The sequence below is a fragment of the Mizuhopecten yessoensis genome, unplaced genomic scaffold, assembly GCF_002113885.1.
Source record: "Mizuhopecten yessoensis strain PY_sf001 unplaced genomic scaffold, ASM211388v2 scaffold2307, whole genome shotgun sequence".
Lineage (NCBI taxonomy): Eukaryota > Metazoa > Mollusca > Bivalvia > Pectinida > Pectinidae > Mizuhopecten > Mizuhopecten yessoensis.
Window position 1 is genome coordinate 324,892 of NW_018404481.1, and position 17,679 is coordinate 342,570.

The 17,679-nt window shown below is 37.6% G+C and overlaps 2 protein-coding genes across 3 annotated transcripts in view; one reads left to right on the top strand and one right to left on the bottom strand.

Annotated features, from left to right (window-relative positions):
• Positions 1–17,679, top strand: part of LOC110445466 (Bardet-Biedl syndrome 2 protein homolog) — a 46,235-nt gene that overhangs the window by 26,035 nt on the left and 2,521 nt on the right. For both annotated transcript variants that reach the window (XM_021490117.1, XM_021490118.1), the window contains 3 exons: positions 595–732; positions 1,793–1,905; positions 17,038–17,186. In XM_021490117.1, coding sequence (XP_021345792.1) covers positions 595–732; positions 1,793–1,905; positions 17,038–17,186 — 400 coding nt within the window. The remainder of the gene's footprint in view (positions 1–594; positions 733–1,792; positions 1,906–17,037; positions 17,187–17,679) is intronic.
• On the bottom strand, positions 8,871–13,941 carry LOC110445467. Its single transcript, XM_021490119.1, has 3 exons — positions 13,800–13,941; positions 9,922–11,994; positions 8,871–9,765 (listed from the first exon to the last, which is right to left on the bottom strand). Exons 2-3 carry the CDS (start codon positions 11,967–11,969, stop codon positions 9,750–9,752), a joined length of 2,064 nt encoding a protein of 687 aa, XP_021345794.1. The 5' UTR covers positions 11,970–11,994; positions 13,800–13,941; the 3' UTR covers positions 8,871–9,749.

Below are 17,679 nucleotides of genomic sequence, written 5' to 3' on the forward strand. Positions count from 1 at the left end.
TTTTTTTTTTTCATATTTGAAGATTTTATTTGATAATACTGGTTATCACACATATAGTAATCATTGAGTCAGTTTGAACAAATTAAGATAAATCTTTGAGAAGATTTTCAGTTTGTATTAATTTGAAATCTTAATACTATTTGAATAATAGGTTAATAGTTCATGATCTGAACCAAGGCTGACCTCAGGAATATTCGGCACGTGTAGATTGAGGGGTCTAGATGTACCTGACCGAAACTAAAATGCTGATTTTTGCTAGTTACTGTTATTTCTTTCTAAAACAATGTCAAGCCACATGTAGTTTTTAAGATACGTTAAGTAATTCAGTGGACGCATGAAGGAAGGGCATAATATTCTTGATATATTGTTTTTTATTCTCCAAAACTGCAGTTTTAGCTCTGCTTATAGAACGGTCCAAGTGCGTTCGTTTATCGTCGAATATTTCTTCGCTACACGTACCGTTTCAACCGGGATACATGAATGTAACCCTGCTGACTATCTGCGCTGTCATATACATGTTTATGGATTTAAGATCCAGGAAATCTTTCAAACATTGAAGAGCTTATAGGAATTTTTATTTTTCCTGATTTCCAGGTCACACTTTTAACCGATGACATGGATACCGCTGGAGATGTGATACAGAATCTGGCTAACTTCCTAAACATGGAAGATCTACAGGTGACTGCTGACTTCCCCGCTGAGATGGAAAACCTGAAGGAAGTCCTACTCAAGGTTTGGTCAATGAAACTTACTGTAAATCTTAGTATGGTCAACTTACTGTGAAGCTAAAGATATGCTCAGCTTCCTGTAAATCTAAAGTATGGTCAACTTACTGTGAAGCTAAAGATATGCTCAGTTTCCTGTAAATCTAAAGTATGTTAAACTTACTGTGAAGCTAAAGATATGCTCAGCTTCCTGTAAATCTAAAGTAGGGTCAACTTACTGTGAAGATGAAGATATACTCAGCTTCCTGTAAATCTAAGGTATGGTCAACTTACTGTGGAGCTGAAGATGTGTTCATCTTCCTGTAAATCTAAGGTATGGTCAACTTACTGTGAAGTTAAAGATATGCTCAGCTTCCTGTAAATCTAAAGTATGGTCAACTTACTGTGAAGCTAAATATATGTTCATCTTCCTGTAAATCTTAAGTATGGTCAACTTACTGTGACGCTAAAGATATGCTCAGCTTCCTGTAAATCTAAAGTATGGTTATTTTACTGTAAAGCTGAATATATGCCAAACTTCCTGTAAATCTACATGTATATGGTCAGCTTCGTGTAAACTGAAAGGAAAACCTAAAAGAGGTCCTCCTGAAGGTATGGTCACCTCAAAATGTATTTGGAATTATGCTCAGCTTCCTGTTAATCTAAAGATATTGTCAACTTACTGTGAACTTCATGGTATGTAACAGGTCAATGTGTTTTAAACATGCTGATTGTAACCCGTTATAATCAGATACTATACATGTACATGTACATACTGTTAATAAAGAAAAAAGCTGTGTCAGTTACAAATATGTTGTACTAAACGATCTTCTTTGTAAAATCATCACTTGGACATTTAAATATGATCATTTTCGATTTTTGACATCTGAAATGGTCAGAAAAACATGCTTTCTCTTAATGGCATGCTCCGGTTAATATCATACTTTTCTCTGACAAATGAGAAGTGATTTTAAGCGAAATCTACTGTATTTGTATAATTATTAAGTAGCATGTTTGCAGATATACTTGTATAATAAGTACTAATACTATTGATGTATGTTATAAAATTGGTTCATTATTTTGTCTAGGTGGACGAGTATAATATAGTGAGACAGAAACTGACTGCAGAAATGGCTGACCACTCCAACCTCATCAGGAGTATGGTGGTCCGGGCAGAAGATGCAAGACTTATGGGTGACATGTAAGTTTGACCACTTCTAGACCAGTATGATGCATGGTCAGTACAGAAGAGGCCTGCCAGACCTGCTTCATTTGTGTGGTCGTAAAGTTTGTCCATCTGCAAAAGATAACTTTATTGAGAAAATGAATATGCAAATTTTACTGTAGGCAGGACAATCCTTGGTCCCAGCCTCAAGAGAAAATGATCATGAGTCGAGGTCTGTCACTATTTCTTGAGAATGGATTAATAGAATCCATCCCTGATGTGAGGTATGGATAAGGTAATTCAAACCCAAGGGATACATTATTGACTCAAAGCTTTGCCGTGGGTCTTCTGCTCAATATTTTATCCAGAGAGTTTGAATAACCTTATCCATACCTCAACATCAGGGATGGATTCTATTTCTTGCTTGTCACCTAAAACCCATAAAAAACAGCTGCTCTTCTAGTAAAGTTGTAAACTGTCTGCACATTTCTCATTTGCATTTGAAGCCTGTATGGCAATTGTTAATGACGTCAATGACCCTGACTGACCCCAAAAGGTCATTAAATGACGTCACGAACAATAGCGTGACCCCGAAAGGTCAGTATAATTCCCCCGCCTGTCTGCGCGTATAAGCGATCCAGACCCATGGGTTGGATAGAAATCTCCAGCACCGCCGGAAATGCGGATTACTTGGCCTAGTATGCAAGAAATGAGGGTCCCTGCCCCACTGCTGGTAAAACACGAGTGAATTCCACTGTAGAGTTCAGCTGTTCCTTGTCCAGCCATCTGGTGTCAACTTCTTCGGTCACTTAGCCCTAACAATCATGTGAGCTATATATAGCAGTCTGTTGCCATATGTCATCGTCGTTTGTTGTCTGTCGTCGGTCTTAATACTTTTCTTTGAACCTCTGAATGTGTAGTTTATTTAATGTTCAAACAGTTATTGTACAGTGAGCTTGACTATATAGAAGACAATGTAAGGCGTAACATTCAGCTTCATGAGGTCCAGATACAGTTCACTTATTGTATGTTTAACTCATTAGGGCCCCGGATCAGAGATGCAAGTTCCCTATAGTAATCACAGTGACCGTTCGTCCGTCTGTCCGTCGACACTTTTGTTTCTGGAGATTATCTTGGAAACAGAGAGACAAATCTTTCTGAAAGGACTAGGGGCATTCCTTAAGGGTCACAAAGAGAAACATAAACCCACATTTTCACAATAAAACGTGTGAACATCGCCTGTTGTGCATCTTTTTTTGGTTTAGAATTGGCCATTTTGAAGGAAATTAACTAAACTCTCCTCAATTTTTAAAAGCCTCTGCATGCAACAAACAAATAAATATTTAACATGCTTAAACATTGTAATACCAATGTTCATTCGTAGAAAGGATTTTTAGGTCACCTGAGACAAAGTCTCAAGTGACCTAATGCGATCGCCTTTTGTCCGGCGTCGTCCGTCGTTTATCGTCCGTCGTCCGTCGTGCGTCCGTAAACAATTTACATTTTCGACTTCTTCTCCAAAACCGCTGAACCAATTTCAATGAAATTTTGCAGAAACCTTCCATGGCCAAAGGTCAACTAAAATTGTGAATTATATGGTCCCCAGACCCCAGGGGCCTGAGGGGCGGGGCCAAAAAGGGTAAAATTGACTAAAATTTCAAAAATCTTCTTCTCAAGATCCAGATATGGTAGAATCAAATACTCTTCATAGATAGAAGGGTCTTAAGGTGCTTAACTAACTTTGTGAATTTCTTGACCCTGGGATCTCACGTTTCCCCCTGGAGAGGGGGTAAACTTTACTATAGTTTATATAGGGAAATCACATTTTGGACCAACATTTGTTTAATTGCCATTGGAAGTAATTCAGGTTAGGTTAGCATTATCAGTATTGGGTAGCAGTTTGATAGTATGCACATATCAGCCCTGACTGACCCCCCGGGGCTGATGGGTGGGGCCAAAAAGGGTTGAATTGACTGAAATTTCAAAAATTTTCTTCTCTGAATTGCAAGACCCAGATATGGTAGAATCAAATACTCTCCATAGATGGAAGGGTCTTAAGGAGCTTTACCAAAATTGTGAATTTCATGACCCTGGGGTCTCGCGTTTCCCCCTGGGGAAGGGGGGGGGGGAATTTGTTATGGTTTATAATGGCAAATGATACTTTGAATATTACATGTTGATAACTTGATTAGAATTATAACCCTAAGGTGACAGTTTGATACCTTGTAAATTTTGAGCCATCCCTACCCCCAATGGCTGTAGGGTGGGGCCCTATGGAGTCTGTGTGCTAAAATAAAATTTCTTCATTTTCCTTGTTTAGAATCAGAGGTGCTAGTTTCAAATACTTTTCAGTCTTAAATCTCGATGCTAGATATTGAATAAGGGGATTTTTTTGTTTTTTGTCACTTTGAATAATATTTCTGTTCGTGTTAAAAACAAAATCAACTCTCTGTATAAATATATCAGGTGACCGTTAAGGCCCATTGGCCTCTTGTTTTGTTTGTCACATGCGGAGGCTTTCATTCCTGCACCCTAACTATCCAAAAACACCATATTTTGGCTATTTCTGCATAGCAACGCAATTTTGTTGCTATGGTAAGGCATCTGCGAATGTATATTGAAAACAATCTGCACCGAGAAAGAAATTCTCTTTCCCCATTATGATGTTGATAACTTACAGAAATATGTAAATTACTTAAAATTGAAATTTTCATTTCTTACGAGGCCGAAAATGCCCCATAATGCCCCAAGTCCTTTTACATGGTGCTACACTGTGAAACTTAAGTGATATACTGTGACTGTGATAAGAAGATGTGCAATAGGACTTAATTAAAACAGTTTTATAAGTCAAGGTCAAGGTTACTGTTACTAAAAATAGATGAGGGGGGAGGGTATCGGGCAGGCATGGGGGGGGGGGCTGTTGATCAGTCAGTGTTCTAATTTGCTTGCTATTGTCACACAATATGCATAATAATTCTTAATGATTATACAGAGTTTGTCAGAGGTATATTGTCATTGCTTTTGTATCAATACGTATATGGGACAAGCAATTTTATGTGATAGGCTTTCAAGTTTTCGTCTGAATGACTACTATGTATTCCAAAATAGCTGAACATAACCTTCACTTTATCAACGACAATTTATCCAAAACTACAGTCTGACAGCTAGCTGCAGAACATTTAATGTCCTTCCTTGTCAAAAGCTTATCTTGGTTATAGGTAAGCTCTACTCATATGATATAGGTCCTAAAATTTGTTCTTGAACTTATCATGATTATATCTTTAATTTTGTTATAAATTTGTATTCATTAAAACTCGGATATGTCACCGGGACCAATACAAATATTCAACTTATCCAGTGGTTCAACTCTACTAAGTCGTATTGTGTAGGAGCACTCAAATCACTGGAGATGTACTCTGTTACTCGTTAAAATGAATGCTCTCAGTAAATCAAAGGGTAATCGTGATATTTTTCCTACAGTAAAATAAAAAATAAGATTTAATAGCAGTTTAATGAATTTTAATAACAAATACTTGTTTCAAACATTGACAAATTTCATACGTGTAGATACATTATTGTTCTTGTTGAAAATGCAACTGTAACCTAATTGCTCGTAGCACATTAAACACACTTGTGCAAGATAAGAAATAAGAAAACAGTTACTGTACTCAAATTTATCACTAAAAACATTTTGTTACTGTACTCCGATTAATTATAAAATACATTAACAGTCATTATCGCTATTAAACAGCGACCGCCCAAATACATCAAAACTGGAACAAATTATGGAGATTTTCACACAGCTAAAAACAGCTAAAAATAACTCTACCTGGGTTATTGGCCAAGTACAATTCACAAATGTACAGTTCGACACAAAATAACCACCTTTTATTGTAAACTATCTTTCCCACACATATTCGTATTTATATAATAACAATTCAGATTTCTGATGTTTATCAAAAACAAAAGTCTATTAAAGGTTAATGTGACATATCTTTAGGTGTAACAATGCGATACTTATATTTATCGCTTATTTTGTTCTTCTTCTACTTCCCTGATACACATAACAGATGTGTGAATCGAAAACTAACAATGGTGACTTTATAGATCATTAAGGGGCCATACCCATCGTTTATACAAAATTAAGAGTCCTTCGTCCAAGGATGCTCCAGGCCAAATTTGGATGAAATCCCTCAAATGGTACAGAAGGAGAAGGCTTTTAAAGATTTCAACCTCAAATTTCCTCTTTGAGCCCCGCCCTCTGCACCAAAAGGGGCCAAACCCACCATTTATACAAGATCCAAGGTCCCTATGGTAGAAGAAGGATTTCAAAGGTTTTACCTCTATTTCCCCTATTGGGCCCCATCCCTCTGCCCTAAAGGTGTCCAAACCCACCATTTATACAAAATTGAGTCCCCTAGACCAAAGGATGCTCCAGACCAAATTGGGATAAAATCCCTAAATCCCTATGGTAGAAGAAGGATTTCAAAGGTTTTCCCTCTATTTCCCCTATTGGGCCCCATCCCTCTGCCCTAAAGGTGTCCAAACCCACCATTTATACAAAATTGAGTTCCCTAGACCAAAGGATGCTCCAGACCAAATTGGGATAAAATCCCTAAATCCCTATGGTAGAAGAAGGATTTCAAAGGTTTTACCTCTATTTCCCCTATTGGGCCCGCCCATCCTTCTGCCCAAGGGGGTCCAAACCTACCATTTATACAAAATTAAGTGCCCTTGGCCAAAGGATGCTCCAGACCAAATTGGCATAAAATCTCTTAGACTCTATGGTAGAAGAAGGATTTCAAAGGTTTTACCTCAATTTCCCCTCTTGGGCCCCATCCCTCTGTCCTAAAGGGGGTCCAAACCTGCCATTTATACAAATTGAGTCCCCTAGGCCCAAGGTTGCTCCAGACCAAATTGGGATAAAATCCCTTAATCCCTGTGGTAGAAGAAGGATTTCAAAGCTTTTACCTCTATTTTCCCTATTGGGCCGCATTTCTCTGCCCCCAGGTCCGTTAACATTTTACATTTCAAACTTAAAGTCAAGTTCTGCTGGGCCGATTGAACTGAAAGTTGGTAGGAATGATCGCCTCATGGTCCTGACAAAGTGTTGTTATTTTTCGGGTCGATCAGAAATCAGAAATCAGAAAGCTCAATTTGGCTGCCATGGCCGCTATTTTGTAAATACCTATTTCAAACTTAAAAACAAGTTCTAATAGGCCGATCTCACTGAAAATCGGTCTAGGAATGATCAGCTCATGGTCCTGACAAAGTTAAGTTAACATTATACTTAACTATTTTTTACTCAAATTGGTACATATTTCAACAACAAAAATAAATACTGTAGGACCGTTAAGGCCCATGGGCCTCTTGTTGTAATAATATATTTGTCTATCCATCAGGATTAAATCTGCACATTTTGGTACAAAAAGTTGCAGGTATATAAAATGTAGAGATAATTATATGTAATAATATGATCACAAATAAATTTGCTTAGTAATTCAGATTATATATTTCTTTTAGACATTGTCTAAAGTTTCACTGCCAATTATGTACTAAGATACAATTAGATATTTTACAAAGTATGGAATGGGTGAGGAAAGGGGGGTAACTCCAATATTAAAGTATTTATTAGATACAGTCTGCAATAAAGGTAATATATATATTGGTTATAAACCGCACATAGAATACAAGTGATAATAATACAATATCAGATTGAAGACCGAACAGTCCTTGTGTTACATTAAGGTCTTTAACTGAACACTGTACAGGATCCAAAGCAAATGTTATTGCGGTATGAATTCACAGTAATGTATTTGAATATACATGTATATGGTAAAATTGCAGATCTTGAGTAATTTAAAATTAAAGACATAAAGAGTATGGGAGAATATCAGTGGAAAGCATAACAAAATCAGTATAACCACCAAGAGATGCACTCTTGTACGAATATATGTTGTTTTTATAAATCAGTGTTATTTCCAACAAAGATAGGGACTGGAATACATGTATATAGACTCAACACAACCATTAATTGACTGTACATGTTCAAGACACCAATGCTAAATTTACTTATATATATAAAGACAGGGGGGGGATGAATCATCTGCTGTATTCAATTTAAGCACGTTTGACACAAACAAGTTTTACTGTGCTCCGGCCGGCCTTTATGTCTTCTCACACATTCAAACCAACTGCTATTTTGTTGACCACATTCCAAATTTTGAATTTAAAAATTTACCAATCATAGACTGCAAAAAAATCTATTTCTGTGATCAGATATCCCATTACCCATCCTAACTGCTAAAATTCCACTGTATTTTACAGCAAGGATTCTGTGGCCACTGAAAGTCTGCAGCAGTGTAATCTGTTACATAGATTATAAAGCAGGGATTCATCAGCAGCTGAAAACCTGTATCATATATCTAATTAAATACTTGAATGAAAATATTATTAACGCCTGGCCTGCATCCGATCTGGATGCCTTATAGGAATCACTGTGTCTATCTGTCTGTCCATCCACACATTAGTTTCCAGAATTCAAATTACCAATCTTTCTGAAATTTGACACAGTAAAGCAGTTTGATATGTGCATATGTGATAGGGGTTTAAATACTTTCTTAGGTCAAGGTCAAGGTTACTAAAAAAAGACAAAATGGGTTATGGTTGTTATCTCGAAATCAAAGACTAATCTTTTTGAAATTTGACATGGCAATACTCTTTGATATATAGAATGTTCAATATGGGTTCAAAATGTTTCTTAGTTCAAGGTCAGGGTAACTGTCCCTTATCAGACCTCTGTGAGACATATATACATAGATACACCACTGCTATCGTCTATCAGACCTTGGTGAGACATAAATACAAAGATACACCACAGCTATCCTCTATCAGAGCTTGGTGAGACATACATACATAGATACGCCACAGCTATCCTCTATCAGACCTCTGTGAGACATACATACATAGATACAGCACAGCTATCCTCTGTCAGACTTCTGTGAGACATACATACATAGATACACCACAGCTATCCTCTATCAGACCTCTGTGAGACATACATACATAGATACACCACTGCTATCTTCTGTCAGACCTCTGTGAGACATACATACATCGATACACAACTGCTATCTTCTGTCAGACCACTGTGAGACATACATACATCGATACACCACAGCTATCCTCTGTCAGACCTCTGTGAGACATACATACATAGATACACCACTGCTATCTTCTGTCAGACCTCTGTGAGACATACATACATCGATACACCACTGCTATCCCCTATCAGACCTCTGTGAGACATACATACATAGATACACCACAGCTATCCCCTATCAGACCTCTGTGAGACAGACATACAAAGATACACCACTGCTATCCTCTATCAGACCTCAATGAGATATACATACATAGATACACCACAGCTACCCTGTGTCAGACCTCTGTGAGACATACATACATAGATACACCACAGCTAACCTCTGTCAGACCTCAATGAGATATACATACATAGATACGCCACAGATACCCTGTGTCAGACCTCTGTGAGACATACATACATAGATACGCCACAGCTATCCTCTGTCAGACCTCTGTGAGATATACATACATAGATACACCACAGCTATCCTCTATCAGACCTCAATGAGATATACATACATAGATACGCCACAGATACCCTGTGTCAGACCTCTGGGAGACATACATACATAGATACGCCACAGCTACCCTGTGTCAGACCTCTGTGGGACATACATACATAGATACACCACAGCTATCCTCTATCAGACCTCAATGAGATATACATACATAGATACACCACAGATACCCTGTGTCAGACCTCTGTGAGACATACATACATAGATACGCCACAGCTATCCTCTATCAGACCTTTGTGAGATATACATACATAGATACGCCACAGCTATCCTCTATCAGACCTCTGTGAGACATATGCATACATACATAGATACACCACAGCTATCCTCTATCAGACCTCTGTGAGACATACATACATAGATATGCCACAGCTATCCGCTATCAGACCTCTGTGAGACATACATACATAGATACACCACAGCTATCTTCTCAATGGCAGGATTCAGTGTTTGAAAGATAGCCTGTGATTGTGCTGAATCCCAGTAAGCCCTGATGGCCCTGTGATTGTTCCCGAGTGTCTGGTAACAGATCCCCAGGAGAGTGTGGACTATCCAGAATTCGTGTCCTCCTTGTTCATCATCACTCTGGACCTCTACGAGGAACCTTAATGCTTCATCACGCCCTGTAGTATCTCTAAGTTCATGACAGCACAGGAAGGACAGGAACAATGCATAGGGTAGTGGTGGGATACTAAATGCATGTCCTTTTAACATTTCCTGACAGAGATGAGGAAGATACAAGTCTTCCTTCATAAATATCAACACGTATGTGTACATTTTCTTCAGCTTGTCTGTCAAATTAAATCGATGATATTCATGGCAGTACATTGCCTTTAGTTCTGGATGTAAATGTTTGTGAGAGCAGTAATATGATGCTAGTTTCATCACTTGTTTGCACATTTCCAGAGGTTTAAAGTAATTTCCAGTCAAAAAATGAGAAGTTGCCAAATGTAGCAGTTCAGTTCCCATGGAGGCTCCGGGAATCATCAAGCGTTTACATTTCCTTAGACTTCTGTACCTGGTCTTGTTGTCTGTAGCAACCATGTGCTCCGGATAAACCTGCTCTGCTGCAAGATGTTTTAGGTATTTCATAGCAAAAGTGAATCTGAAAAGTTCATCTGATTCTGACTGTGGTGTCAATAATGAATTAATTGCCTTCCTGACCGACCTTAGAAAACACCTGGAAGAGATGGAAACTTCAATTTTGGGAAATTCAATTTTTTGTATACCTTGAATGATTAGTTCATCTTGATTGATCTCAATTTCCTGTGTAGTCATGGGACTCACAAGTTCCGCTTGTACTGAAGGATTATCCAGTTGTTCCCATATTGAAGGTTTGAAGAAGTTTCCTACTGAAAGACACATCCACTTCATCTGATGGTAGTTTCTCAAAACATCTAACAGAATTTGCTGATGTTGTCCATGGACTTTCCTTTTGAATAAGTTGTTGGCTGGGATGAAGTAACTGGGACAGAAACCTGCCCTGACGAAAGCAATAAGTATTTTGAAGCAAAACCAAAAACAATAAAATAGGTTTTTCTCCTGCCAGAATAGTTGGTTGGAATTCTCAATGGCATGAAAAATTATTGTCTTTAAGAAATAGGAGCACAAGATGTCGTCATCCCCAATGGTTTCTTTTAATATTCCTTTTATTTGTTTCAATAAATATTTCAGCAAAGCATAAACTTTGAATTGGATGTGACTAAAGGAGTGAACTAAAGATCTCTCTGCTGTTGCAAATGAATTTCTCCATTGGAGAAAAGTGTTCTCAGAACACTTGTCTCCAACTGGGACAAGATGACATCCATGGTGTACAATATTGTCTATCAAGGTTTGACGTGGCCATCCATACAGACGTGTACGTGTAATCCATTCATTAGCTTCCTTTGGCCAACCATGACATGGAAAACACACAACAGTGTCTAGTGGTCCATCTAACACTGTGTGACATGTACTGGCTGGTCCATTCGATTCCACTTTCTTCCCTGTTATTTTACCGTCTTTACTGACAAATTGCTCTCTGAAGATATCACTGGAAACAAATATTGAATCCTCAATTCTAACTAGTGCATCAATTAACAAAGAGTGATCTCTCTTTTGGAACTGATGAAGCTGTAGGAAGACATAGCCAGGGCGGCAATCTGCTGCTCTTGCGTACAGAATTGTTTTGTGTGCCATATTTGGAGGAATACACTGATCAGGGTACATAACTATAATATTGTTCAAAATGTGCATTATATCTACATCGGAACCCAACATATTAAGTCCCTCTCCAGTACTTCCAGCTATAAATAGTGACATATTACTATGAAAATACTCCATTGAAACATATGACTTTCTTCTGATATCTACCTCTTCTTGTGTCACTGAGAAAGCCCTTTCGATGAGTTTTGACAGAAGCACTGACATCCGCTCGTTCTCTGTGGAATCCATCATCAGATGTTTATCTTCAGGACTTAATCTGTAATGAAGAAACTGAAGCTTATAAAGAGGAAGACTGTTGTTATCTCTGCCTTTTCATCAACTAAACATTCAGAATGAATTGTTAAATACATCTGTATATACATGAGTGTGTTTGTCAGACACTGAAATACATTGAGAATTAATCATAAAAGCTGACTGATAGCATACAAAAATTCAAGCATCATTTATCATTCATCAGAACACCATGGGTATGTGACATTGTATTTTTACTGATTACTCAGATTCACCAGTGTGTTGACATTTTTTCATCCAGTTTTATATAAATTGATAGGAAATGACAGAAATCAGTGATGGTTGCCTGTCTAGAACTTAATATAGTAATAGCGTAGCATGACAGTAAATCTAATGATTTGCCCTTGAATTATGTATAATTATATATTTTTCTTGAGTATAGCAGAAAACCAATAATTTTCATACGTGCCTAAAAGGAGTATATTTGTATTGTGGTACGTATCGTATTGTAAGCATCGAACCGCTATATGTATTGTATCGTGAGGTATTTGTATCGTTGCAGCCCTACTTGCCATATTAGGGAATCCAATTGAATTTTCTATCTATACCATTTTTAGGTCACCAGAGCCAAATGCTCAGTGTATACATCAATGGTATAGCAGAGCAATCACGTATTCTATCGTCACTTCAACTGCGTATGTAAAACTGCAGTGAATATAAAGCACCATTCTGATTGGTCAATATTAAAAGCGCTACCTTCACATGGGAAGATATAACATTAGCAATTTTATATCATATAAATAATTTCCAATATTTCTCTGGTAAAATTTGATAAATACATGAAAAGCATTTGCACTTGTGTATTTGCAAACCATATTGTGCTTTTGAAAGACACATTGCACTACTTAATGATAGAGGGTGACCCTGTATTTGGTGTACTTTTTTTTTGGGGGGGGGGGGGGGGGGGGGGGGTGTGCTAAAGATGTATAAAAGAATCTTAGCAGCTGATATTATAATTTCAGCATCACAGTTATATAAAACCACATTACAAATTATTCAGGATGGGTATGCCATGCTAGTGATGGGGAGTATGATGAAATTTTACGACCAATCATTGGTTACCATTACTTAACGGATCATCAATTAATAATTGTTTTAAAGAGATACAATGTGAAATCCTCCATGTATGCTGTTGTTGCGAGTCACTAATGCAAATAACTTTTTTTTATACAATATTAAGAAATACCTTCCTCCAAACACTGTATCTGAAATTTATAGACCTAAGCAGGCTTGAACGTTAAAGCAAGTCAGTGATAATGTTAATATACCGCCAGGAAATATATATCAGGAAAATTCTGCTGCTGAATTTGTAGTATCTAGCTAGCAAAGACAAAAGTTGGAAATCATGAAACACTATATGGAAAAATCCATAATATCTATAATCGATCATGAATTTTGTAGTCGATTAATCAGTTTATTTGCCTAACTGACCAATAATTGACGAAGTTGATTAATCAGTTTATTGGCCTAACTGACCAATAGTCAACAAGTTGATTAATCAGTTTATTGGCCTAGCTGACCCCTGGTCAACAAAGTCAACAATCTTATCATAAATGACCGACGACTCAAAATAAAACTATTTGAAGGGAGGTAATCCGATATGGCGGACCAGAAACTCGAGAACGATAACCCAAGAATGACATGTTCCTGTGTATAATGCGCACCCCCTTTTTGACATGACAATATTTACCCAAAAAAGTGTGCACTTTACGCGCAAATTTACAATAATCAGAATTTAATTATGTCACATTGGAGGAAATTATTGCTTACCTGCATATTGCATTAAACTTTGTAGACTCCTTGGCTTAAGATTGCAATAAATGACGACTGTACCGTTATAAGTCTGTTGTTGCAGGGTGACTCTGGGCTCTGGCTTTCAAGATAGGAACATGTCTTGACTCTGCTCTGTACGTCTTGTCACTGGGGCTTTTAGAATCATCAGGTCCATTTTAAGCGCTGCAAATACTTCCTGTTTCGACGGCGACGACAGTCGGTCAAGTACCACTTGTATTGTGGATAGGTGTGTTATGATACGTCAATTAACAACACAATATTTCATGTGAAAAAGGCAAACTCTGACGCGTATGTAAAACCATTTGTATCAAAAAGTAACTCAAAAGTGGTCGCATAACAGGGTTGGTGTCTTAACACATTCTCCCCTGAAATTTCATAATGAACTATTCCAACCTTTAAATTGGAAGAGTTCAAATGTGTGTTCAGGGGTGAATGAGTTAATAGAGTATTGATGCATGGTAAACTGCTTGGTGGGAATGAGAAAATGGTGGTTGTTAAGAACCCCAAAGGGTGTGGGTGGGGGGATGTGGGGGCGATAGGGGGAAGACAATGGTAAATATTTAATATCTTCCTTATGTTCTGTTAGAATGAAGGGAATTTTCATATTTAAACCAAAATTTGTCTTTTATATCTTAGGGAAAGTGAAATGAAATTTGTATAAACAGAGGATTTTAACCAAGTTTGGTTTTGATGAATCATTGTGCAACAAGGATACAATTTCATATAACTAGGGTATGTGTATGGATATAAACAGAACACACAGACATGACTGCACTTCAAAGTCAAGTGTTTCATGTAAAAAATATCCTGGTAAACTTTAGTTTGTGCCAGTATCAGAGTTCTCCTTTAGGAAACAAAGACTTGTAAGTACACTTATTGTATGACGATGATGAAATATATAAGGAAGTATAACTTGTTCGACTGACTCGGGGAATGGCATCTCCCAGTACACGTTGGTCTAACATTGAACTTTGTTCCATGTGAACCTGGGGCCTTGAGAATTAGTCACCGTAATGCTCTTGAAAAATGACAGTGTCACAAACGACAGGGATATTTTTTTAGTGGTTAGATGTCGAAAATGGACTGCTGCGCTTTATTCAGACCAGTGTCCGAATTTTTCACAATAAAACCTGGTTCACATAAGATGCCTACTAATTCTAAAAATAGCATATTAAACTAAACAGTATTTCTACATTGAAAATTACATGTTGAATTCCTGGAATAGTTGAAACTTCCACTAAATTGGCGAAATGGCAATCACACTCATACATCCATTAACATTAGGCTGAAGGTTTTCTGACTATTTGGTAAACCCAGGTAGAGGATATTGCAAAAGTAAAGTCATGGCAATGAAGTTCTAAGCAAATGGTGTGGCTCCAATAAGGAGCATAGGACTGGGGACAAAATAAGGGGAATATGTTGTGTATAAATAAAGGATGTGTTGACCTCCTTTGGGACCGAAAAGTGGGGCTCAATAGGAAAAATAAGGGTAATTTAAAAGACTAATCCTTCAGTACAGTTTTTTTTTATATGAACATGATTTAGTATGAAGCATCCCAAGACCAAGATAGTGATGGGAAATCGCTTTAAAATCGCTTTAAAATCAAAATCAATAATTGGTTTGTCATCGGAAGTAGTAAACAAATTGATGATCGATTGCAAGATCGGTACTGCTATATAAGTATATGGGACTGAATACCCCAAAAAAGTGAAATAACGGTTGCATCAATAGACAGAGTTGTCAACTATACATTATGTTTCGTTGTTTTATAATGAATGGATTTCAAGCAACTTTTATGCAGTTTTGTCAATCATTTAAATGATACAAATTTAATTTTTAACTCACCTGACCTTCACCAATATTCAAGGTCAAATATGTTAAAAACTTTAAACAACTTCTTCTGAATAACCAAGATGCCTAGGGTGATGTTATGTGGCCAGTAGCATGCTAGGATGAAGGGCTACCAAGTTTGTTCAAATGAACTACCTTCACCCATTTGCAAGGTCACAGGGGTCAAATAAGTCAAATCTTTAAACAACTTCTGAATAATCTAAAGGTCTAGGGTAATGATACTTCAACTTGATGTCCTTGTTTGACTTTCAAGGTCACATATGTCACATGTTTAAATCTTTTAATAGATTTATTTGAATCAAACACTGGTATTTTGCATGTAGCTGTATTTTAGTCCTCTATTAAGATTACAAGTGTAAGATTAATACCAGGTGAGCGATTCAGGCCCATTGGGCCTCTTGTTGCTAATTTGGGGGGCTACATTAATTGTAGTTTAAAATCCAAGGTGGGCATTAGTAATCTAGCCTCGGGCTGCAACTTTCAATTTCTTCTCAACTTCCATCAAGCCAATTTCGACAATTTTTTTATGAAAAGATACTATCATGGCCCATAGTAAGTGGTGTTAATTTTTGGATCAATTGAAACTTGATGAATGTTTCGAAGTTTGGTAAAGTGAATGACCTTGGCCCCTTTTCAATGTCGGAGGGGTGAAATGGGAATGGGAATGAAGTTTTAAACAAAAAGTATGGCTCCCATACGGAGTAAAGGACAAATGGGAAATATGTGTATGGGTGGGCAGACAATAAGGCATCCCTGGTCAAATGAATGACCTTGGTCCTTTTTCAGGGTCATAGGGGTCAAATGTGTTTAACTTTTTAATGAATCCTTCTGAATAACAAAGAGGCATAGAGTGATGATATTTGGCAAGTAGCATAATGGGATGAAGGGATATCAAGTTTGTTCCAATGAATGACCTTGATATACTTTCAAGGTCACATACACTTTCAAGGTCACAAGGGTCAATGGTGTTTAAACCTTTCAACAACTTCTTCAGGATACCTGAATCAAGAGATCTAGGGTCAAACATGATATTTTGTCTGTAGTTTAACAGTGTCATGTGCTTAAAGTGTGGGATATGTCAATTATGGAGTAATGATACTTATCTTAAAAGGTCAGAGGTATGAAATGAAGGACAGGTGTGTGATACAGGCCCTTTCAGACTCTTGTTGTATAACCTGATTTGCACACCAGTGGTCATGTATTTAGAGTTTACCCTAGCTAGATACCAATTGTAAGAGAGAAAAAATCACTTGTTGTAATTTAATTATTATAACAATAAAATAGAAATATTCTGATGTAAAAATAAGAATTTATGAGAGTGAAACTCAATCTTGAATGATGAATTTTTGTTGTTTCTTTCAGGAAGAATATGAGGAAGGGCTACATGGAACTGTTCAATATGAACCGAGACCTCATCAATGGTTACAAGATCCGGTGTGGAAACCACCAGGAGTTGTTAGCTTCTCTCAAACAGGTCAACCAGGTCATACAGAAGGCTGGGCGACTCAGAGGTACGTACTTATCTGTCATACAGAAGGCTGGATGACTCGGGGGTTCATACTGATATGTCATACAGAAGGCTGGGCGGCTCAGAGGTACGTATTGATCTGTCATACAGAAGGCTGGGCAACTCAGAGGTATGTACTTATCTGTCATACAGAAGGCTGGGCGTCTCAGAGGTATGTACTTATCTGTCATACAGAAGGCTGGGCGTCTCAGAAGAACGTACTTATCTGTCATACAGAAGGCTGGGAAACTCAGAGGTATGTACTTATCTGTCATACAGAAGGCTCGGCGTCTCAGAAGTACGTACTTATCCGTCATACAAAAGGCTGGATGACTTGGGGGTACGTACTTATCCGTCATACAGAAGGCAGGGCAACTCAGATGTATGTACTTATCTGTCATACAGAAGGCTGGACAATTCAGAGGTATGTACTGATCTGTCATACAGAAGGGTGGGCAACTCAGAGGTTCATACTGATCTGTCATACAGAAGGCTGG

Bases quoted from the DNA above. Each gene is read 5' to 3' on its own strand.
- LOC110445467 (XM_021490119.1), bottom strand. From the start codon at position 11,969: ATGATGGATTCCACAGAGAACGAGCGGATGTCAGTGCTTCTGTCAAAA.